The sequence below is a fragment of the Rhipicephalus sanguineus genome, unplaced genomic scaffold (assembly GCF_013339695.2).
Source record: "Rhipicephalus sanguineus isolate Rsan-2018 unplaced genomic scaffold, BIME_Rsan_1.4 Seq783, whole genome shotgun sequence".
NCBI lineage: Eukaryota > Metazoa > Arthropoda > Arachnida > Ixodida > Ixodidae > Rhipicephalus > Rhipicephalus sanguineus.
In genome coordinates this window covers 27,827-51,619 of record NW_023615980.1, presented here as the reverse complement: position 1 = coordinate 51,619, position 23,793 = coordinate 27,827, and the positions used below count along the sequence as shown (strand labels likewise).

The 23,793-nt window shown below is 47.4% G+C and overlaps 1 protein-coding gene across 1 annotated transcript in view; it reads left to right on the top strand.

The window, feature by feature from the left end:
- Positions 1–23,793, top strand: part of LOC119378333 (mitogen-activated protein kinase 14A) — a 51,077-nt gene extending 27,284 nt beyond the window's left edge. The window contains exons 4-8 of the mRNA XM_037647502.2: positions 7,337–7,448; positions 10,968–10,997; positions 17,837–17,884; positions 19,061–19,175; positions 23,676–23,793. Of these exons, the coding sequence (XP_037503430.1) occupies positions 7,337–7,448; positions 10,968–10,997; positions 17,837–17,884; positions 19,061–19,175; positions 23,676–23,758 (388 nt within the window). The 3' untranslated portion in view covers positions 23,759–23,793. The remainder of the gene's footprint in view (positions 1–7,336; positions 7,449–10,967; positions 10,998–17,836; positions 17,885–19,060; positions 19,176–23,675) is intronic.

Sequence of the window (23,793 nt, the reverse complement as noted above, 5' to 3'; positions counted from 1 at the left end):
AACGCGATGACAAGACGTGGTCCTACAATGTCGAAGTGTTACCGATGTGACCGACGTCACGCTCCAAGGAATTGTCCGGCATATGTCAAGAAGTGTCACCACTGCAAAGGGCCAAATCACTTTGCCTCATGCTGCAACCGTAGAGCGGACATTAAGAGGATACACCAAGTGGAAGATGAGTTTGAGGTCCTGGACGTCGTCGTAAGCAGTATCGGTCACGACCGCGACTGGCTGATTAACACCAAAGTAAGGGGCCAGGATGTAACATTCAAGGTTGATACCGGAGCTCAAGCAAATCTGATACCATTGTCGCTGTATCGAAAGTTAAGCGTTGAAGCTCTTCAACCTAGTGGGGCTTTACTGCGTTCCTACGGAGGAAGCATCATCAAACAATGCGGAACATTTTCAACACCAGTGGTGATAAATAACAAGCAGTGCTCAGTTCGGTTCTTCATCGTCCGAAAGGACCACCAAGCCATCCTCGGCTTGGAAGCCTGTAAGCGCTTTGGTCTAATCCAGCGCACCGTCGAAAGTGTAACTACAAGCCCTGCATGTGATGTGACCAAAAAGTTCCCCGAGCTGTTTCGCGGAATCGGATGCCTCCAGCGGAACTACAATATCGTGCTTCGCGATGATGCGCTACCCATCGTTCAACCGGCACGAAGAGTGCCCCTCTCCCTCCAACAGCCACTTCGCGCCGAGTTAACCAGGATGGAACAAGAGGGCATAATCAAGACAGTCAGCTGCCCAACGGACTGGGTGAGTCCCTTAGTTATTGTAAGAAAAAAGGACGGTAGGCTCAGAATTTGTCTAGATCCTCGAAAAATCAATGAGAGCATCAAAAGAGAGCATTATCAAATGCCGCGACGTGAGGACATTGAAGCAGAACTGGCAGGCGCTAAATTTTTTCTCGCCTTGACGCAACTGCAGGGTTCCATCAAATTCCTCTGAACGAGGAATCGTCAAAGTTGTGCACTTTTTCCACCCCGTTCGGCAGGTACCGGTTCCTTTGGCTACCCTTCGGCATAGCATCAGCCAGCGAAGTATTCCAGAAAGCATTGAACGAAATATTTGATGGCCTGCCTGGTGTATGGGTGTATGTTGATGATGTGCTTGTTTGGGGAACCACAAAAGGAGAGCATGATCAGCGGCTAGAGGACACGTTGAAAGCGGCTATGACTGCGGGACTAACATTTAATCCTGCAAAGTGTGTTTTTTCAGTGCAAGAAATTAAGTTTCTGGGCGACATCATTGACAGTAATGGAATCAAGCCAGACCCTTCACTGCTTGCCAGCGTTGTCGACTTACGCGCACCGCAAAACAAACAAGCCATTCAGAGAATGCTCGGTGTGATTAACTATTTTGGCAAATATGTATCCAGTCTAATGCAGCGAACTACACTTTTGCGCTCTCTTTTGAAGCATGATTTACAGTTTGAATGGACGCCCGAGCACGAACGTGAATGGCGTGATGTCTGCAAATCATTGAGTGCAGCCCCACTTTTGGCAATCGTTGACCCAAACAGAGCCACGAAGGTTACATCAGATGCATCGAAGGACGGCGTGGGTTCAGCCCTCTTGCAGCTACACGATGATGGTTGGAGGCCAGTAGCATACGCTTCTAAAGCCTTAACAGCATCTGAGCAGCGTTACTCCCAAATAGAAAAGGAAGCCCTCGCTTTAGTCTTCGGCTGCGAAAGATTTCACCACTTCGTTTATGGTCGGTCAGTGACACTAGAAAGCGATCATCGTCCTCTTATCGACATCGCAAAAAAGGCGATATCGGAAATGCCTCCACGCGTGCAGCGGTTTTTTTCTTAGGCTGTTACGCTATGATTACGTGCTCGTTTTTTTCCTGGCAAGCAGTTGAGCCTGGCAGACATGCTGTCGAGATCCCTTGGTCCTGGAGACGGCAACCCCGTGGACACTACCGACGTTGACCTTCACGCTGTCAGCGTCGTCTCATCACTCGTCTCCGAAAAGACGTCGGAACGCGTGCACGTGAGACTGCTTCCGATCCATACCTCAAACTAGTGTTACAAAAGATAATGCAAGGAGGCCCTGTGGAAGGACCACTAGCTCCAATGGCGTGCGAGTTATCTGTGGTTAATGGCATAATCCTAAAGGGAGTGAAGGTTGGGATACCAACCAGAATGAGAGCGGAAATGCTGCAAAGAATTCATGAAGGGCATCTTGGCATGGGAAAATGTAAAGCAAGAGCGAGACAGCTGGTCTACTGGCCGAGCATCAACTCAGATATAGAATCGCTTGTACAAAAGTGTGCGGTCTGTAGGCGGCACGCCTACAGTCAACCAGCCGAGCCACTCATGCTTAGAACAACACCTGCACAAGTATGGCATCGCGTGGGAGCTGATATATGTGATTATGGTGGCAGGCACTGTCTATGTGTTTATGATGCTACGTCCAATTTTCCAGACATAGATGAGCTGCGTGACCTGTCCACCACGGCCGTCATCAACACGCTCAGTGCTATGTTTGCGAGATACGGCATCCCGTCGCAGCTATGCACTGACAACGGCCCGCAGTTTGCCAGCAAAGAGTTCGCCCAGTTTGCCACACGGTACAACTTCGAGCACGTGACGTCAAGTCCACGTTATCCATGCTCAAACTGATTAGATGAAAAAGGCGTCCAAGTTGTAAAAAGGTTCCTCAAGAAGACCACAGAAGCAAAGGAAGATTTTTGGCTAGGCCTACTAAATTACCGCGCAAGCCCGTTGGAAGACGGACGGTCGCCTGGCGAGCTGCTACAAGGGAGACGATTGCGCACCCTGCTTCCCGACTTCAACATCATCCAGAGGTTCGAGTGAAAAAACACCGTCAGTACAGCCGAAGCCATCGACCACTGCCGACCCTCGAACGAGACGATGTCGTGCGGGTGAGCGGAAAAACATGGTCGCAGAAAGCCACCGTGACAGCACCAGCGGGTCCACGGTCCTTCTTTGTTAGAACGAAGAACAAAACGACGTTGCGGCAAAACAGACACCATCTCTTGGCAACAAAGGAGAACCCAAGTCCAGAGGTATCATTCAGTGACACCGACGACGAGCTCTATGATGAGCAAGTCTCATCAACGACGTCATCAGAGACCGCTTCCACACAAGGAGCCGCTGGAAGAAGCCCACCGCCCCCTGAACTTAGGAGGTCCCAAAGACAGTCAAGACCACCCGAGCGGCTAGCATATGACGCTAAGTTTCAACAAATAAACACTCGGTAATTTAGCATCAGCAACCTCCGTTGAGGAAGGGAGATGTATCATATCAGCACGTGTGCACTTTCTTATGCGCACACTGCACCCTTGGTGCTATCAAAGCACACACCCCCTTGTACCCTTTCCCCACCGTAGTATAGGGAACCCAAGCTCAAGTTTGCGGCGCGACGACAGCGCCACGCCAGCCGCGCTGCGGCTCTGTCGGAAAGCTCTGAACCTTCGCACGGCCGACTCAGCCCCTTTCACGGTAGCGGTAGCGCACGTGCGCACGCATTCTTCTCTTGGTGCGGGCAACTGGGGGGCTGTCAGCTGGGTACATTGAACCGAGAGGCTTGCTGTGCGAAGCTGCGCATTTCCGCGATGGCAGAAGCGACCCCGTGGAAGCGCAAGCGTGGTCCGAAGTATTGCGGTTTAGCGGCCAGCCACAACAGTGCAGACAGCACCAAGGCACGCAATTCACGTGTTAAACTGTATCGTTTCCCGGGCGTGTCGTACGAGAAATAAAGGCGGCAAGCGTGGATAGCTGACAGCGCTGTCTCGCCTTCTATTTTGGCTGTCTGAGTTCATCGCTTTCGTTCGTTCCGACTACCTGAATCGGTAAGTAACGCGGCCCATGCACGCAGCGACTACATTAACGATTACTCGCTGTCTTCTTGTATTGTTAGTCCAGTTACGGTTGTAGGTGAAGCAACTTTGTGTTTTGATTCCCCGTGTTCGTGAGACCTACTCGTCGTTGTTGAACGTTCACATTCGCGTTATACCGTTAGCATTGCGCGGTTGGTTGAATTCAGCTGAACTCGGCACATCGTCAGAAGTTCGCCGCCTGCATTTCACGCGTCGGGAAGGCTGCTTTATCACGCTGGAACGGACGTCTGTGCATTTGCAGCAAGCTTTGACATCGTTCTGCAGGTTTGTTCTGTTTTTGTCACTTTGTTAGAGTGATATATATTTAAGCCGCTAAATATAACTGGCACTTAATACATGCTTTGCAATTGCAACCTTGAAGTAACCACCTTCTGATTTTGTGCGACTTTCTAGCCGCGTTCACGCAACAGATTTTATACGCCTGTCAAGTCGATATCATAAAAAGAGACTGCAAGCATGACGCGAGAGCCGAAAAAACGAGGCGAGCAGTTCATCTTGCTTCACAGTGGTTAAAGCTCAGCTAGCTGCCTCGCGTCTTAATAGGCGGGTGATTCTTCAGTGGCATGGAGGACTTCACTCTAACCTTCTCAGGAAACAGGGCCATGGCCGTGTAATTTCTTTTTTTTTGCACTCCGCAAACGTTTGTTCACGAAAGTACACGGCTGCTACTGTAAGCATGCCATATCAAAACAACAATCATATGATTCGTAGTCCACGCCGCAGAACATCGATAGCGTGTACGGCTTCATTTTGGAGTGCATGTGGACCATTATTCATCTTTAACATGACAGAATGAGACTTACCTCGAGGTATACGTTCTACACGGTGTAATCGCGACTTGGGAAATGCATTTGCTTTGAGTTGGGCGTCGTTGTTATCGATCGTCTGCTCTTCACCGTTAACGTGACCGTGTTAGCGTCATTTTATCAAGTTCGCTTTTCGGAAGTGCCAGTCAAGCTTGAAAATCCTTTTGAAGCCGCACTGCAAGCGGTACATTGTGAGGCGGCGCAAGTGCACCGCGAGAGCTCTGCACGTGCAAAGCGAGCGGCAACGCGGTGCAGAGAAGGGAAAACGCGCGCTGCTAGCACCCCAGTTTCTCTTTTTCTGCCAGAGATGGCGCTGCCTGTCAAGAGCAGCAGCGCCGCTGAGCGTTGCTTGGGAAGCCTATATTAACCCCTGGCAATAAATAACGTGGTTCACTCTTCTGTTGCTGTACCGGTGTGTCACTTCGGCAGACCAGATGATGATACATTTATGAAACATCGATGCTCCCGCCAGAGCAAATTGCAGAGGGTGCTACGTACATCCACTTCCGGAAGCACCCAGCATTCCTTGCGTTTCGTGCTGTTTTCACCTTCGTGGGCACGTGCGGAGAGAATGGCTGTGCTCGGGCAGCGCGATCCGTTGGTGACTTGGTGCACTACGCTCTGTACACACGTGGGGCGCTTGCGAGAATCCGTTGCCTTTTATGGAGCAGAGAGCTGCTCCGGCAGCGGAGCTGCTCTGGTTCTGCCAATGAAACATACAGCGCCTACCTCTATCTTTCATTGGCAACACATCTCCTTCTGCTCCAAAAAATTGCTCCAAGTTCTAAATTGACTGGTACACCACTGAGATTCTAAATGACAAAGGGTGCAGTGCTCACCAATGAACCTTTGCCGATTGCAAAACAAGCTCTGATGTGGACTTGCCAGCATTAAAACTAAAATGGGGCGTTTCGGTGCAGCACTTCTTTAATAAACAGTAGGAACCGTCACGGCAGGCCAAGGAGCAACAGCCGAGCAGACGCGAGTGTTCCGATGCACCAACCCGAACGTCGTCTTCTTTCTGCCTGAGAGTGGTACCCTCTGCCTTTCGGAACGGCGCTGATCTTCTTCATTGCAAAACAAATATTTAAACCCGAAAGTGAAACTCTGAATTTATAGATGCAGCCTGCTCCCTAGATGTCAGTGTTGTGGCCATCCTTGGGCCACAGCTAAACAGCCAGCCTCATCGTCCCAACCCCTGTGATAAACTCTGCAGACTTTCACAGTGTTTTCGTGCACACTGTGGTCACTAGTTTTATAATACTGCACTCTGTGTTGAGGTGAGCACTCGTAGTGACCAGCTGCTGCCCTGATGGACAGAGAACTGGCGCCACTCGGCAGCTGTGGACTTTGCCACCAATGCATCCAAAATAAATGAGCCCTGCATTGTCAGCGGACAATGAGAGCCGCTTAAATTGTGAAGTGAATTATAGTTGAAACGCCGATTTTACGAATTTCCGATTTAACGAACAAATTCGGATTCCCCCGCAGTTGCCCATAGGCTTAATGCTTTACGAACTCGAAATAACCAAGCAAACTTCGCTGTCAAACCCGATTTAAAAAAGCATTCCGGGAAAAAAGATGCATAATAAAAGAGGTTTTTCCAAATTATGGACGTCTAGAATGTCTGGCAGCACACTGCCAGACATTCTAGACGTCATAAATTCTAGACGCAACCTATGTTGAGGCTGCATCGGGCTCCACAAGCCCGCAACACGAGCAGGAGAGGCATTGCCCAGTTGTTGGGAAGATCTTCGTCGGCGTGACGAGGTGGCCGCAGGTCATAACTTCAACGACTTCGTGATCGCCGACGCAGACACGGACACTGACAACACAGAAGTTCTCGATGACGAGGAGATAGTGCAGCTTGTTTCCGGTGCGCAAGAGGAGTCTGAAGATGCAAACGATTCGGATACTGTCGAAGCTCCCATGCCCTCACCAAGCCAGGTGATGGACGCCGTCGACCTTCTGAGGCGGTTTGCTGGGGCACACAAGGGTGCTGAGGACGCCTTAATTTCACTCGTCCAGCTACGAGAATTGTGAATTGTGTGCTCCTGCTGCTCACGAAGCGCGCGCAGGCAAAAATCACGAGCTTCTTCTGTAGGCAATAAATTTGTCGTTCTCTCGGTTTTACGAAGCTCCTAATTTAATTAACTAATTCTCAGGTCCCAATCACTTCGTTAAATTGAGTTTCAACTGTACTTGTTTATGTAAATAGAAAGTGGAAAAGGTAAGGGACATGAACTACCACTAAGAGTACATCGACTAGCCATGTTAGTGTCCTGGTGGCTCAGTAGCGGCTTGACAAAGGGGGTCACCAAAATGGGACACCAGCCAGCCTTACTACACAAATACAGTTGAACCCTCTTTTAAGAGACACCAGGGTACCTAAATCAAAATAGGGGATGATCAGAACCCTGCCTATAAGGAGACGCCTCCTCGCATAAGGGACAACAACTGCTCCCCTGTGTGCGCCTCTTTTAAAGCGGCTCAATTGCAATTACGTGGGCTTACTGTGATAATTGTTAGTGCGGGCATGGCAGTTGACGTTCAACGCTTGTTCTGTTCATTTCATGTTTTATCTCCCTTAGTGCTACCATCATGTTTCATAATACCAGAGCTGTGAGCAATAATAAGATTGTTCCAATGTGGCGCAGGTACCTGGTGAACCATTTGATGGGCTCAGATCTGAACAACATAATCCGGACGCAGCGACTGAGTGATGACCATGTTCAGTTTCTCGTCTACCAGATTCTGAGAGGACTCAAGGTCAGTGGTCGATGTCGAGGCTGTAACACCTGCTTCGTTAATTCGGCAGATGGGAGCATGAATCCACAGCAAGCATTTATAATTAATGTGCTGAAGCATGATAATAGACGAAACAAAAAATAATCTTGTGGTACCAAATATGTAGGCACTAACTGAACAGTATATGCAATGCTATTCTTGTAATGTTGGTGCTCATTCTGTGATTGCATAGTTGCAGTACGCGAATGCGTAAGACTGAGCCAAATGGTAGATGGCCATGAGTTTGCTAGTGAGTTGAACAAGCGAATTATGCATACATAGCCACTGCACACTCTTGCACCATTGTTATCATGCCTACAATGTGGCATACAGAAACGTAATCTTGGCTGCTACTCATTTGACAGTGCAAATTATAAAGAACTAAAATGCTGTTTGGCAGCCTTTGACTCCATTAAATATGAAGCAATGGTGACAGAGGAAGGATCCTTTACCTCAAAGAAAACCTGCAGAAATATCCTTTTCATTGCTCTGCCCTTTGTAATGGCATGCAGGATGCCTTTGACATTAACGAGCCTCTGCCTTCACTTAGGCTTTCACAGTCATTTCATTCTGGCACTCAATAACAGAGACAGTCATGCAAAGACAACCGTTCCAGCAAAGGATCAAAGACACCAAACAAATACTGCAGTCTTGCGGCCAACAAGAAAACATGCATGTGGAGTGGTTGCAGCAAAGATTAGACACACGGACAGAGGAAAGAAACACGAAGACACTGCTGACTAACAACTGGCGTTTATTGAAACCCTCTGCAGAATATACAGGTGCGGCTATCTACAGCTAAAAACTGGTGGTCAAAGATTAGAAAGTTTAAACAAGATTAGAAAGAAAATAAACACAGAGCGCAAAAAGATGGGACACAAGAGACAAGAAGACGGGATGGGTGCCCGTCCCATCTTTTTTGCGCTCTGCTTTTATTTTCAAACAATGCACCCACTTGCCCAGCAAGGCATTCTATTAAGATTAAAAAGAGTGGGGCACTTGTCATGAAGTTAGTCGATTTCTTTCCATGACAGCACAACTGATGGAGTGCTGACACAATCTGTGCCTTTCATTTTTATGGCGATAGCTTCCATAATTGCACGAGCGTCCGTGTCCGTCCTTTTGGCAATCGCTTCTGTGCCGTGAATGAGTGCTTGGCACCCACAGGTCCGACAACGGGCTGAAAGGTGGCCTGTGATTGCGCATGCCTGAACATTGTTCGCGTATTCTCTTGCCCTGTCGTCCACGCCGCGTCCCATCTGCCCTATGTACACGGAACCACATGACAGTGGTATACTGTATACTACGCCCTGGTCACATGGCACGTACTTCTTCCTGCGCTTTACCTCGCAACGCGCCTGTGCATCATACGTCCGTAAACTGGGGCAGAACATACCACCTGCATGCCATGGCACTTGGCAATCTTCTTCAGGTTGTGGCCAAAACATGCACTCAAGGAATCACTTCTATTTGACATTGTGGGCCGTGATCCCCAGTTTTTTGGTTTCTTCTTTTGCACCCCTTCACTTTCCCGAGTACTGAGAAGCTTATAGCTCTGATGACAAGGGTTGGATGACAAGGGTGCATGGTTTCCTGGCTCTGCACTATAGGCCGTATGCGTCTTATCAAGCAGATAAAAGGTTCGGGGTATGCCAGTGGAAAAGGGGCCAAAGCAACAGGTCACGCCGCATATGCATGCACTGTGGCATCGTTTGAAAAAGACTCTTCAGAGGTTCGGGCTAAATGTTTTTTGCTGCCAGGAATAAGCTGGGCAGTTTAGGCCGACTGTCAGCAATAGGTTGGATGCTGGTGGAGAAGTTGCCGCAAGTGGTTGTGCCCTTGGCCATGGGATCAAGTTCGTTCCATGTGAGATGAACAGTGTACACTGAACTCTCGATAATTCAAGCTCGAGGGGGCCTCAGGAATTTATTTAAATTATCAGAGGTTTTCATAAATATGACCCAGGCCAACATACCAACTAGCAGCAACATGATAGACTGCTCTGCACGATTGCCAGTCTTAAACCTCTGTAGTCATATTCGTACTTGTTATTATACGACGCGTGCGGGAGCGTTTAATTAAAGGATAAAATGTGTCCCGTGACAGCTGGTAGCCCCTTCCCAATATTTTGATGCTTTCCCGCATGACACTAGTGTAGTGCGGTGAAAGTGACTTTAAGCATTTGGCACGCCATGGATCAGTGTTTCTCGCCATGAATTTTCGGGGACCCTTGTGGACCGGTGGAATAGATGAGAGACTCCTTGCAGTGAGAGAAAGAAAGGTGAAGGGTGGGTCACAACACAGCATCACCGCGTGAAGTATGTGGCTTTTATTTAAATGGGTCTCCGTGAACCCCTCTGGGTTCCGCAGAACCCCATTTGAGAACCACTGTGATAGATCTAGGCCAGGCCGTCTTGGTTTTCTTTAACATGAAAATATTTTATGCTGGGGTCCACCAAGACGTCGGTCCCGGCAATGACATTGGTAAAATGCACACAAACAGATGACAAAGAAAGCTTCAAATCCATGCCATCCAGCTGCTTCTCAATACTACCGTTATCCACCTTGCTTAAGAATATATTGCAAAGGATCGGGCCGACTTGTCATGTGTTCTTCAAAGTCTCCGTTCTTTCTAGCACTTCACCATCATGAGCAAGGAAAACAGTGTGAGCAAAAAACATTTTTGCTGTGCTAGCCTCTGTTCCATTGTACTTCAAACTATTTGAAATGAGCAAAACCTCAATATCTTAGACAATATCATGGCAGCGGTGGCATTGTCTATTGTAGTTATTATGCACAATTAAAAAAAAAAAAGCTGGGTTCGAGGCGGATTCGAATGTAGGCCTTCTGCATGGCAGTCTAGTACTCCAGCACAGAGCTACACCAGTACTTGAGAATTTTTTGGAAAAAGGCACTATACTAGCATCTTGTATGGCAAGGAATTGCTTTAGCGGAGGTTATAATGCATGGCAGGAGAGTAGAATCGCATCAAGCATCACACTCTATGAATTGCGTAACGAGTGGGTGGCTTAAAGCTTCCCACCCATTATGAAGGACTCGGTTCTTAATTCATCATCATAATCATTTGCCATGGCAACAACAAAGTGCACAGCTGTGTAGGTGCGCATATTGCCTTAGAGACTTGTAGTTGGCGCTTTGCCACTTACTCAAAATGTGATGATTTGTGGCGTAGTGGGTACCCTGCAACTGCACTTGCAGTAGACGCCCTAAGGGAGTTTGCAACAAGATCTGTGCAGACCAGTCCTCCAGCTTATGCTGTGACTGTGCTGCACGTTCTGCGCAAGCCTGGTGTTTTTTGTGTTATTAATTCTTTTACCGTTATTTTTAACCTCCACATTGTTGTATGACAACTTGAAGAAAAAGTGAGCTCCTCTTGAAGGTTGGAGTTGATATTGTGATCGTGTTGAAGCATGGATAGGGAAGCTAAAAACATGCTGAGCAATGAATCCCACGGCTGACTCCTGCTCTCTTTTGTTGCAGTACATCCACTCGGCTGGCATCATCCACAGGGTAAGTCCTTGACATAACTGGTGTTTGCATATGGTGGTACGGCGCGAGCAGCTATGGTAGGATTGATGCTTGGCTGCAACGTGTTTTAGCCCCTACTGGACAGGGTTGGAATGTTTTTAACACCACCTGCATTGCAGGATGTTGTTTGAGACACTTGAGTCAGTCACTTGACTTTCTGTGGTGCTGCTCCCATCGCCAGATTGCTGCATGGAAATAATGCCAATAGGTTTAGCAAAGTGGTGCCATGTAAGTGAAATCACACTGACTGGCATCTGCTGCTTCTGCAAGAATTGACCTTTCGAGATATCTGGGAAGCTGGTTGCTTTAACTTCAGGTTGCACATTGCGTTTACCAGGCACTGTAGTAAGATGACAGCTTTTGTAGCATTTCGTCTCTTGTCTGCAGTGTAAGTTTTGCACCATTATCGATTGTCATCTAGCTCGAACCAATGCTTTGCTCCTTTTTTTTGTGCACGAAACATTAACAGCACGAACAAATAAACGAAGCGAAAAGACATAGAGAAGCACTGACTTCCAACTAAAATATGTTTCGGGAAACACACCTATAAGTAAAGATCCACAGGCATACATCAGGGCTGTATCAGGACTGCACCAGCACTGATGTGAGCCCGGCAGGACTCTTCCCAAAGCTCAAGAGAAGCCAGAAAGATCACTGTTTCAACAGTGTGCCCGCCGCCATCCAATGGGCTGTCACAGAGTATCTGAGAGAGAGATCGCGGTCATGGCTGACTTTTAGGGAGCCTTTGCAGTGTGGGAATCGCATTTTACTTGGTGCAGCCACCCAAGGAAACTATGTTGAAGAACTCAAATAATATATAAATTCTCTTTACTGGACCCAGGCCTATTACTTTACTGACAGACCTTGTACTTTGTCTGGTGTTTGAGCTATTTGATTTCTGTCTGAAAGTATACCTGATGAGTCCGGGTCCTTGAAAACCTTGAAAACCATTGAACTTGAAAAGTACACTTTCAAGGCCCTTGAAGGTCCTAGAATTTTATTCTGTCCTTGAAAACCCTTGAATTTCGGGACCAGTGCAGTCTAAAGTCCACAGTGCGACCTGCTTTCTGTTGCAGATCAGCGCTGATGTGGCAAACTTTCCATTTCAGAAACAACACACCATGCGAGTTTGCATATATTCTGTTTGTTGATGCCTTGTCCTCTCGTTCATTTCACTCCTCACCCGTCAGTGCATCTTGTCTCTCTGTTTACTTATCTCCTTGCAACTTCACTCTTGTCTCCTGCGTTTATGCTGCTCTTTTCCCTGTCAAGCAAGCGGGGCATGTGGTTAGCTCACTGTAACGATGTCAAGTCTTGCTAATACTAGAGAAGTCTCAGCACCTGTCCTGAACATGTGTTGGGAACTACTTTAGATGGCATCAAGGCTAGACTTTTCTACGGTATAATAATACAGTTAAAACTTGATATAACATAACCAGATTTTGCGTAGTTCCCAATCTAAGAAATTTGCATTCCCCGGAAAGTACTCATAAGGTTCAGTGTTGTTGTCAACCTGAACTAAAGAAACTAACTTGGAACCAAAACCGATTTATCAAAGCTTTTTCCGAAATAAATTAGTAAAAAAAGTGCAAATTTTTTATATTTTTTACACAGATGGCTTTTCTCTTGAAGCGTGGGCGTTAACGCTATTGCGTTAAAAACATCCGTCACCCATAGTCATGTGCCTAGTTTCATTTTGACAAGGCTAGATGCCACCCACATGCACGGAACAGTCGACTCAACAGTCGCGCTGTTATGTACCAGATGGTACTACGGGTGGCAGTGGTTTATTGTTCCTGTCAATGCTGAACACCACTGTGTGCTTTCAATATTTCATGATTTATGCGATAAATGACACTGATTGTCTCCTCGCAACTTTTTTGCTTGCCCTGTTTGCATAATCACTCCATTCGTTCTCCCTGTATTTGCATTTCGGCTGCATGTCATAATTTACGTGACTGTCTACCTGGCCTGTATGGCCTGGACCACATATGTGAGGCTCAATGTTCGGTACACCTCAACAGACTTTTCACATGAGCAAGCATGAGTTAGTGGCAAAAACAATGCCGTGGTAGATTTGGGTGTGTCTATGTTACAATTTTAGGTTTCAAAGGACTGGAAAACCCCTTTCTCAGTTTTACGAACTTCCCGATTTAGCAAAGTAATTTGAGCGTGGTGATGACATCGTTAAATTGAGTTTCAACTGCGTATGTATATGTGTTATATAAATTTAGTCAGAATTTGAAACATTGTTATAGATAGATAGATAAAAAAACTTTATTTAGGTCCTGAAGGAATCCACCCCCGTTTTATAGGGGGAGGATCGCGGGCCGCTCCCACGTAGGGACGGGGAGGCCGAGCCTCACCGCCGCGTCGTGGGCCTTCTGGACAGCCTGGAGTTGTTGTAGTAGGACCGGGCTCTTTATCATAGAATAAAATTGTTCTTCAGAGAATTCTTGATGCCTTCCCTGTGAAGAGGGTCACCTCCAGAGCATATGTCGAAAATCACTGCGATCTTGACAGTCCGGACAAAGCGCTGAAATGCCGGAGTAATGACTAACAATGGAAAGGCTAGGGTCCCTTAAAAATGTGGGACGGGCCCTTGAAATTCCTTGAATATCCTTGAATTTTCTCCTTCGAAACCTGTATGAATTGTGTGGTGGGACCTTTCTTGTTTGTGTGCTTTCTTTGCTGTGATGCAGTGCTCTTTTTATACTAAATAAATTAGGACAACAGTGTATACTTACCCATTTTTGCCTTATGCTTGGCTTTCCTCCACAGAGTACAGTAGAATCTCGATGATACGATCACGGCTAATACGAATTTCGGGATGATACGAATTTTTCTGTGGTCCCGGCCAAGGCCCATTAATTTACAACGTGCTTGAGTACGGTTGTTACGAACTGATTTTTGACCCGCGTCGTTTGATACGAATAAACGCCGCCCCACCCAACGCAACGTTGGCCCCACCGACGGCCGCGGAAGATAGCAGCGTGCACTTACGGCGCTGGAATGCGTGCGCCGCCGCCGGTTTGGCACGTTGCCAGCGCCGCCGGCGAGCAGCGCGCGACAGCCTCCAAGATCTGCGTGTATCGGAGGCCGGAGTGTGCCTTTTGCTTTCTCTTGAAGATTACAGATGGCGCTGGCCACGTTTTTTTTTTTTCTTGGTGCGGAGGCAGGCCGGCAGGCGGAGACGCCGGAGAGGGAGAGGCACGGCCCGCGGAGCTTCTTTCTTCTATGCGTGCCGTCGGACAGAGTGGTTGTGGTTGCTGTGCTCGAGCCCGCGTTCTTGCTTTGTTGTGATAGTGCCTTTTTGCCGAGTGGCAGCAAGCTATGTCTCGCAAGCGGAAAGCCCTCTCCTTTAAGGAGAAACTGGACATTCTTCGAAAGGTCGATGAGGATCCCAAAAGAAAACGCACGGAGTTGGCTAAGGAGCTAGGCCTCGCAACGTCGACATTAAGCACAATTGTTGGACAGCGGGACTCAATAATGAAGAATGTGCTTCATTTAACGTCAACGCGAGGCAAGCGAAGACAGCCCAACACGTGAAGCTTGAAGAAGCTCTTCTGACCTGGTTTAAGGAGGTTACTGCAGCTGGTGTGAACATCGATGGCAAAGTGTTGCGTGAGAAAGCCGACGAGATCGCACTTGCTCTGCGCATCGACGGATTTCAGGCCTCAGGTGGGTGGCTGCACCGTTTCAAGACGAGACACGGTCTCGTTTACAAAAGCGTCTGTGGGGAAGCGAAGAAGGCTGACGAGACCGTTGTTAGCGACTGGCTCGCGAGAGCTGCAGTCACTCATCTCTGGGTATGAGCCTCGTGATGTTTTTAAACGCAGACGAGGCTGGCCTGTTTTTTAACCTTCAGCCTGAGAAGAGCCTTTGCTTAAAGGCGAAGCGTGCCAAGGAGGCAAGAAAAGCAAGAGCGAATAACGGTGCTTTTGTGCTGTACGCCGACGGGTCGGAGAAACTTAAGCTGACGGTAATTGGCAAATCCCAAAAGCCTCGGTGTTTCAAGCGCGAAGCCATTGCCGTGCGTCTATATCGCGCAAACAAAAAGGCGTGGATGACGGCGGCCCTGTTCGAAGAATTTCTGTCGCTCCTTGACAGAAGGATGGCCTGCAAGAATCGGAAGATTGTTTTGATTCTTGACCAGTGCGCCGCCCACCCGAGGCAAGTAACGCTCCAAAACGTCAAACTGATCTTTTGCCCGCGAACACGACGACGCACCTGCAACCGCTTGAACGCTGGAATAATAAAAACCTCAAGCATCATTTCAAGGGCCTTCTTGTGCGCCGCCTACTGCCAATATTGACAGAAAACACGAAGGCGACCTGCGAATAAGCCTCCTGGACGCCATCCATTTTATCGCTATGGATTGGGGATCGAGTAACGCCGACTACCATAGCAACTGCTTTGCGAAATGCGGCTTCTTCAGGAGTTCCGAAGAGGTGCCCTCAGAGCAGGAAGAGCCAATTGAGGGTTGGGAACTGCTTGATGCTGGGTGTACAGCTGAAGACTTCTGCACGGCGGATGACAACCTCGCCACTTGTGGTGCGCGCACGGTGGAGGATATTGTTGAGGAGGCCACATGCGAGGTTGCCGATTCCAGCGATGATGCGGACAACATAGACGAGGGCGATGGTGAAGGACCACCACCGGCGGCTGAAACGCTGCACGCGCTCGACGTCCTGAGGCGTGCTATGGCCGCTGATGAAATCAGCGACGACACGTGCACCGCGTTTTTACGGATTTCAAAGAAGTCTGCTGAGTGACTTCGCGAAAAAAAAGAAGCAGAAAGACATTAGAGATTTTTTCTGCAAGAAATAAATGTTTTTTTTTATGTGTTCCTAAAAATGAAGTTTGCCTCTGACTGTTAATATAGCTAGTTTTACATGTGTTTCGGTGATACGAATTTCGGCTAATACGAATATTTTTCGTGACCCCGCGGGATTCGTATCATCGAGATTCTACTGTATATACTTGTTCAGTGTATGTTGGAACACCATGCTTTCAGCGCTTGCTGTAATATATGCCATAAGTAATCTTGCAAATACATCACTGAAGTGGTCAGTGCTGCAGGCTTTTTTTTAGAGTGAAGCTCCTTATGCCTGCACCCCGTCGTTGCTGTCGAAGCTCCCTGCCACATCACCCGCTCCCACCCCAGCATTTCTAGAACCAGGTCAGTTTCGCAGCTCCTTATAGACACTTGCTCTCCCGAAAGTGGACGCGACGGCTGATGCAAGAACTAGCGGCGCTGCAGTTCCATCTTGCATCATGCCTCACGCGTTGCAAAATCACACGTGGAGTACGGAGAAAGTGAGCATGGAGAAACGCTCAACGCTTTGCAAGCGGCTACTCCTCGCGCGTCTCAGCTCGCTGCGGCATGTGCGTTGCCTCCACGACTAGCTTCGGCAACGCGCCATTGAGAGCAACGGTGCGCTGCCGTATCCGATTTACAGCCCTGCTGTTCCATTTTGTTTCACAGCAAGTGAAACAAAATGGAACAGCAGGGCTGTAAGTTCACGCGTCAGTTGCGTGTGCCGGCTCGCAAGCGGAGCTGCGAAACCGTACTGGTTCTAAAAACGTTACCTCACCCTACCGCCTTCATGAAAGCCAGCAGTGAGAACAAGCGCGTAGTCATTTGCATCCCATTTCTAAGGAGCTTCGCTCGTTGGTTGTATTCGTGCACAAAACAACAGCTAGTTTTCTTCCACTCCTTTACAACTATTGTGTACAGCTGTCAGTAGGCTTAACACAAATGCTCCGCAGCATGGCCTGGACTGGTTTGACTGATGCCAGCCACGAAGTGCTGGGTGCTGTTGCCAAGACAATACCCCTGTATGCTTGGATAGCATGTCGGCGTATATTGGTAACATCTCGGCAGCAGAACCCAAAGCGTCAATCAAACTGTTTCAGGCCATGCTGCGGAGTGTTCGTGTTAAACATGCTGACGGCTGTACAGTGGATGTTAAGACTTTTGAAGACAGCTGTCCGATCAAGAAGATGCTGTCGAAAAAGAGGAAGCACATGGGTGGAGCAGGGAGCAGCTTGCCTTGTAGACAAAACAGCCCTGCCCGTCATGTGGCACCCCCCACAAAGCTGAGCCTTCTGTGTCGCTCCCACTTTTCCTTTCCGGCTTGTCATCGTTTTCAAGAACAAGTCTCAACGAATCAATAAAAGCCCAATCATTCTTTTCGGGGCTCCTGCACATGTGGTCCAAGCAACACTGCACAGCGAGAAGTATGCAAAGTATGCAATCGTTCGTGCCAGCAGCTACAGAGAGTGCGAACTAGAAGGCAAGTTTCATCCACATTTTCTGCTGCTGAAACCTAGGAGTACTTTGTCTGCTGAAGTTGAAAGCACTCTGGAATGACCGCCTCTGCTGCTTCCGCTTCCGGCATGCTTAACGTCCCAGCCGCCGATGCGCTACCTCACTTGCTCGCAATCCTCCAAAAATACAGCATCTGTTCAGAAATATGTGAAATAAACAGTGTTTATCGCAAGAGTCTTGTCTTCTGAGTTTGATGCTTTCATCATTTATTCATATTTTGTTCTTTTGTTTCGTTAAGAAGGCACTTGTATAAATCTGTTTTAAAGCAGTGATTCTGCTACTGCTCCGTGTCATTTATTGCTGAGGTGACCTGTACTTGTAACTTTTTATAAGTCACTGCAGGGATAATTACTGGGAGCAAATCTGTTGTTGTCTTTCATATTGACGTCTCAGGTAGTCTTGCATTAGGCAGCTTGGAGGTGTACTCAGGGTTCTAGCACAGTGTTATCTCAGGACTTAATGAATCATTTTTTTCTTCATTTTGCAGGATCTGAAACCAAGCAATATTGCAGTGAACGAGGACTGTGAATTAAAGGTATGTGTGTGGAATACACAGGTGCTTCTTGGAAACGTGCCTCATGTGTGCATGTACTGGACTAGCTGAACTTGTGCAGTTGTTAAAGGGGTGGTGCCATCAAATTTCGAGGCTATAACAAGCCTGTTGTGGGTTTCCTCTGTATGCAAGGACACTCCACACGAAGGGTCGGACACAGCAAACATTTAGAATATATTTTAATTCTCTTCCAAAGTGTACCTAAATGCCCATTCTCCCGATCGAAACCCATCGCTAGCGCACCAACTCTGACCTAGATGTATAGGAAAGGCAACGAAAGTTGTAGTGACGTCACACCAAATCTGCTGTAGTAACGTGAGTGACCTCCGGACCTCCGCCACCTCCGCAACGTACGTACCGGCTGTAGTGAACTAGAATATATTCTAGTTCACTATAGTACCGGCAAAGCATCGGTTGCTACATCACTCGCCGAGTTTCGATCGCTTGCTGGTTAAGTGCGTCACAGCCTTGTGTGGTCACGTGACCAAGCCTCCTACACTTCTACGTCACTGCCCAACCTCGGCGCCCAGAAACCGAAACCGAAAGTTGTCCACATCAAAAGGCGATATTAAAATATTTAGCGAGAATACATGAATCTTGGTGTGTGCATCATGCTTCCTGGAGCTATAGGAAACGCTTACAGCAAAGAACGTGCAAGCCACCAACATGGTGGCACCACCCCTTTAACCCGGCGTGGCCGAGACCATCTAGCACGCAACAGCCAGGGTTGCCCTCCACAGACATTTGAAGGGTTCTTTGTGTTGCACAACACCCTTCAAATGCGTCGAACCAACCAGCCCAAAAGCCGTACTTTTGGACTCCAGAGTAAATTCAGGCAGCTTCCCATGTTATTTTGCAGCGTGGCCAAGTGCAAGGAAGACGCTCGGCTAGTAGCATATAGATGAGGAGGATGAAGTGAGATAACAGCCGGCGCAGTGTACGGGCGTAGCCTCGCTTCTCTCTTCCTTACAGTGGTTATATTCACTGTCATGTTGCAGTAAGAAGCATCACCTTGGGCAGCACTGCTTGGTAGGAAAACTGGTGTGCTCTAAAACATGTTTTTCTCAGTGAAGCTGCGTTATTTCCTGCTGTGCAACATGTACATAGAGGCCTGGTGCAGGAATTTCACCACGAATATGTTTGCTTCCTGCAATGCAGATCTTGGACTTTGGCCTGGCACGCCATGCCGAGGTGGAGATGACTGGGTATGTGGCCACGCGCTGGTATCGAGCACCAGAGATCATGCTCAACTGGATGCACTACAATCAGACAGGTGTGTGTTTCACATCTTTAAAGCACAAGATAACTTGGAGCATGAAGAAATGCCAGTGAGCACAAACAAAATGTGCTTATCCCTTTCTGCTTTTCCACTGGCCATATTCATTGCTACATTTAACATGACAGTGTTTTATGCCGGGGTCCATCAAGACTTTCCTGATGTATTTCCGTCACGGAAGTACGTCAGCAAAAGGAATGCCATTAGATGACAACGAAAAAAAAAAACCACTAGCAAAAGTTCCATTGACAGGAGTCCAACCCACGACCTCTTGGTCCGCGACGATGGCTGACGGGCGTTTAGCCCACTGAGCTACCGCCAAACACGTAACGGAGGCTACATGAACGTGCCTGTTATCTTTCACACTTTCCTCTCACAGTGCTGTTGGATGGATGGACGGATGCCATGAGCATCCCCTTTATAACGGGGCGGTGACGTGTGCCACCAGACTCGTAAATAAAAAAAAACTTTGTTGCCTCCGCAATTAGCTCCAGCGATGCGCCGTTGCTGCGACCGTCCCATTCGTCACGTATCCAGTAGAAGTGTAACTTCATTAACGTTTTAACACACCGCGAGGTGGCGGCTTTAGCCCTAGCCTTGCTCGTAGCATCCATTCATATCGAAAAATAGATCTCCGACGCTCGCCTGCCTGTCGCACCGCGTTCCCTGCTGGCCCTGTGAGAATTAATGGCCAGGCTAGAGGGAAGACACGACACTTGTTGCATTTCTCTTTGCATTTCGCGATGCTTTGAAGGAGTGCATCTCGAGTATCAGGGTTTACCATGTGCTTGTTGATGCCATCGTTGCGTGGGATTCACCATGTGAGTTTTCCAGGTATATGTTAACAACTTTAACTACCGCAAGGGTTAAATCGTGATCATGGGCGTTAGTCGTCGGGACGGAGACGTGCCACTAGGTTCAACGTGGGTGCGTCCACATCAAGCGGTGCTACATCTGCCAAACAACAATAAACATTATACAAGCTCTCAGGTGCCAATGCACTATAAACAATCATAACAATCAACTACTTCCGTGATGACACGTTTCACTTTCGTGTTATACAGATTCCTATGAAGGAGGGATCAGTCATCTTTTTCAATCAATCAATCATGTTCTTATTTTCGTCCTTCATTTACATGATAAAACGGAAAAAGATGGCAGGAGAAAACGCTGCTTCATCGCAGCTTGACAGAGCTCCTGCCACCCGTACATGGGCAACATACAGCACAATACATAAGCAAAAAATCAATACAGAATAAAGTATTTGTCTTCTATTTACACTTCAACGGCCTCACAGAATGTCTGTGTAACACAATATGGAATAAAGGAATAAATATAAATAATACGAACAATAAATACGAACAGATACTCTTGCAGAACTGTTGCTCATTCATGACTTTTGATGTGCCGTACAAGAGTGCAGATGAGCATGATGCAATGATGCTGTAAATGAACGTGGTGCTACCTGTTTATGTGAGGCCAAGTTTGCTCCAAGCAGTACCAAGTTACAAAGTTCACAAATAACAGCGAAACATTCTATGCAGTGGAAGATGTTTGCACATCCTAGTAATTATTATTAATCATTATCATCAGAAATTATTTTTGTCACCAGTGTATCAACGGCACTGTTACACCATTTTGCTGTGACTCTACTTGTCTGCACCCATCCAAGAGTATGCTTTAGCATAGTATAATGAGTTGGGGCATAGCTTTGTGAAAGGTATGTGTAACATTCTCGGAGCTCTCCCGAACCGAAACTGAGACTGGTCGGTAATGAACAGGCTGTGATGAATCATCTGTCGTGCATAGCAGCAAGTGATGTGCCATGCTACGACTAAGAGGCCTCCAGCAGAAAATATGCCAGATGAAAATTTTGTGTCAGTACCCCTTTAACCTCAAAGGGAAAAAAAAAAAGAGGATGATTTTATTTTTAGGTCTGGCGGTCCCATGCCGCCAATTTTCCACAGGGTGGGTGCCCTCCCAAGCGACTGTGAACTAGGCCAGCAATATTTCAAGCCTCTATGTGCGTTGTTATGCGTGTAGTGCACATCGGCCACAGTGACCATGCACTGTTAGTCATGTGTTCTTGTGAATGAGCTGTCGGACATCCAAGACATTTCATTTTTCACAACAGAATGTTGCATGTCAATCACACTGCAGAATGCCCTAGCCCATGGTTTCCCCAAGTGAGTTGCGCAGGCCCCTCCTTGTGGTTTCGCGGAGCCACTGATAAATTTTTCCTGGTTCCGCATTCGCCAAGTCTCTTAGATGGCGAAACCGAGGTGCGATTTAATAAGGCAGCGGATATGGCTGCTGCCATTTGCAAACAACATATGCTTGGGAGCAAGCATTCTCGACACTAGCCTATCTGAAAAATAAGCACAGGATTACGAGTGAAAAACAGCACTAAAAAGACGGGACAAGAAGGACACGAGACTACGGCGCTAACAACCAAATGTGTATTTATTCCTTAGCAAGCATTCTCGACACTAGCCTATCTGAAAAATAAGCACAGGATTACGAAGTGAAAAACAGCACTAAAAGACGGGACAAAGAAAGGACACGAGACTACGGCGCTAACAACCAAATGTGTATTTATTCCTTCAGTCAGCATAAATATACTTCAGCACTATCGCAATGAAACCACAGAAAATTGAAGACTCAGCCTGCACAGAGGCAGTAAGGCGATCAATGGGACATGAATGCTATCTCCTTCGGAAGGAGGGAAATCAAGGGGAGGCTTACACTTGCCTCACCGCTATTGTGGATGTTATAAGCTTCTGAAGTGAGACGCGCATGTTCGTCATGGTATTTTGACAGGAAAGTGGTATCTTTAAAAGATGGATGGCAACTGTAATTGTTGTCAACGAAGAGGCAACTATCTGTAGCTTGTTTCTGAACCTTGTTTGAAAGCTCGCGCATGCGGTCATTAGCGCACCTCCCCGTTTGACTGACGTAATAACGTCTGTAAGGAAGTGGAACCTTGTATACAACACCTTGACGACATTAAAAAAAAACTTCTGCCTGCGCTTCTGGTACATCTTTTGTTCTCTCGATTGACTTGCTGGCACAGGCTGCCAAGCTTATTTTATGCAGAAAACAGGGCAGGCGTTAGGCTGTTGTTTTCTGCCCTTTGGCAAAAGCCACCTGCAAGCAGGTGTCGCAAGGAGTGTACTCAAGTACACAGATAATAACTTGATTCTTGTACTTCTGTTCCAACACTGTGAGCTGGTAAAAAATAGGATCGCCCTGTCTGACATGAGAAACACCTTCAAGAAGTCATGCTTCTCTGAAGTAGGTAGGTGTAGCAAGTAGCCTGGCTCCGGACAGCTGGGTTGCCACAAGCTGTCATATCCGAGAAAAAATTGCTCGGCAGGCTAAAGCAGAGAGCAGGTGTTGGCAACAAATGAGACTGGGGAGACCAAAAGTAAGAAGTCGTCCTGCATGTCCACTGCACATCTAATAGGATAAAAAAAAAGATAACCTCTCACGTGACAGTAGTTCTAGGCAAAGAAGCTGATTTGCATGTTATGAGCTGGTGTTAGATACATGAGGCATAGAGTTTCCTACAATTACCTAGAGGGAACTCTGGCGCTGCGGTCATTCAGCCACCATGTGAATGATGGGTAGTACACGGATTTGCCTAATCTTTGTGCTTACAGCTTCGAACGCACTTGTGGCTTTGTTTATTGCTGTGTTTCGGCGTTCCTTTCAGATGAAAGAATGGACCGTTGTGAACTTCGTGACCGGATTTGAATTGGTGAGCCTAAAAAGGTTAAAATGTTAAAGTGGAACTGGTTAAAGGTTAAAGTGGAACTGCTGACTTTTACTGAACTTCGTCTTGCGACAAAGCAGATGCAGGCGACACGGAGCCAACCGGAGCCGAAAAAACGAAGTTTAGACAAATCCGTGTACTGCCCATCATTCCCATGCTGGCTGAAGCGCCATGCATTGCAGCTCCCATAGACACTAGTGCCAGAGTTCCATCTATTGTATCTATAGGAAACGCTACGACATGAGGAAGCTGACTGTGCATTGAAGTGAAGACTCATGAGACATACAACTAATTGACAATGGGCCTTGGCCAGTGAGCAACATAGCAAGCTGCAAACATTCCTAGTGAGAGAAGCATTCACTGGTAACTCTAATTGAAGTAGTGATCCCTCGGTTACCCTAAAATTGGCAAAGTATACACAGCTCACTTAGAATTTGTGTATCATGTGCGAATGTGTGCCACATGAAATGGTTTTTTGTGGCTTCGTGTAGAAAAATTCCCAAGTTAGAAATTTTCAAGCTCTTAGTCAAAGGAGTTTTGTGGAATTATTTGCACACTAACTACAAGCCTCCCTTGTGTCTGCACAAGTTCCGTCCTGTTCTAATTCATACTCATTTTCTTTAAGTACAGAAAACGTACTGTGGTGTACCAGAGGCTGTAACATTGCATTTGTGCATAAGTGAGTATTCTGTGGTACTGAGTCAGCTGTGGGGCACTTGCAGTGGACATTTGGTCAGTGGGCTGCATCATGGCTGAGCTCATCACGGGCAAGACACTGTTTCCGGGCAATGACCGTATCCTTTGATGCTTGCTTTTGGTAAAAGTGGTGAGTAAGTTGCT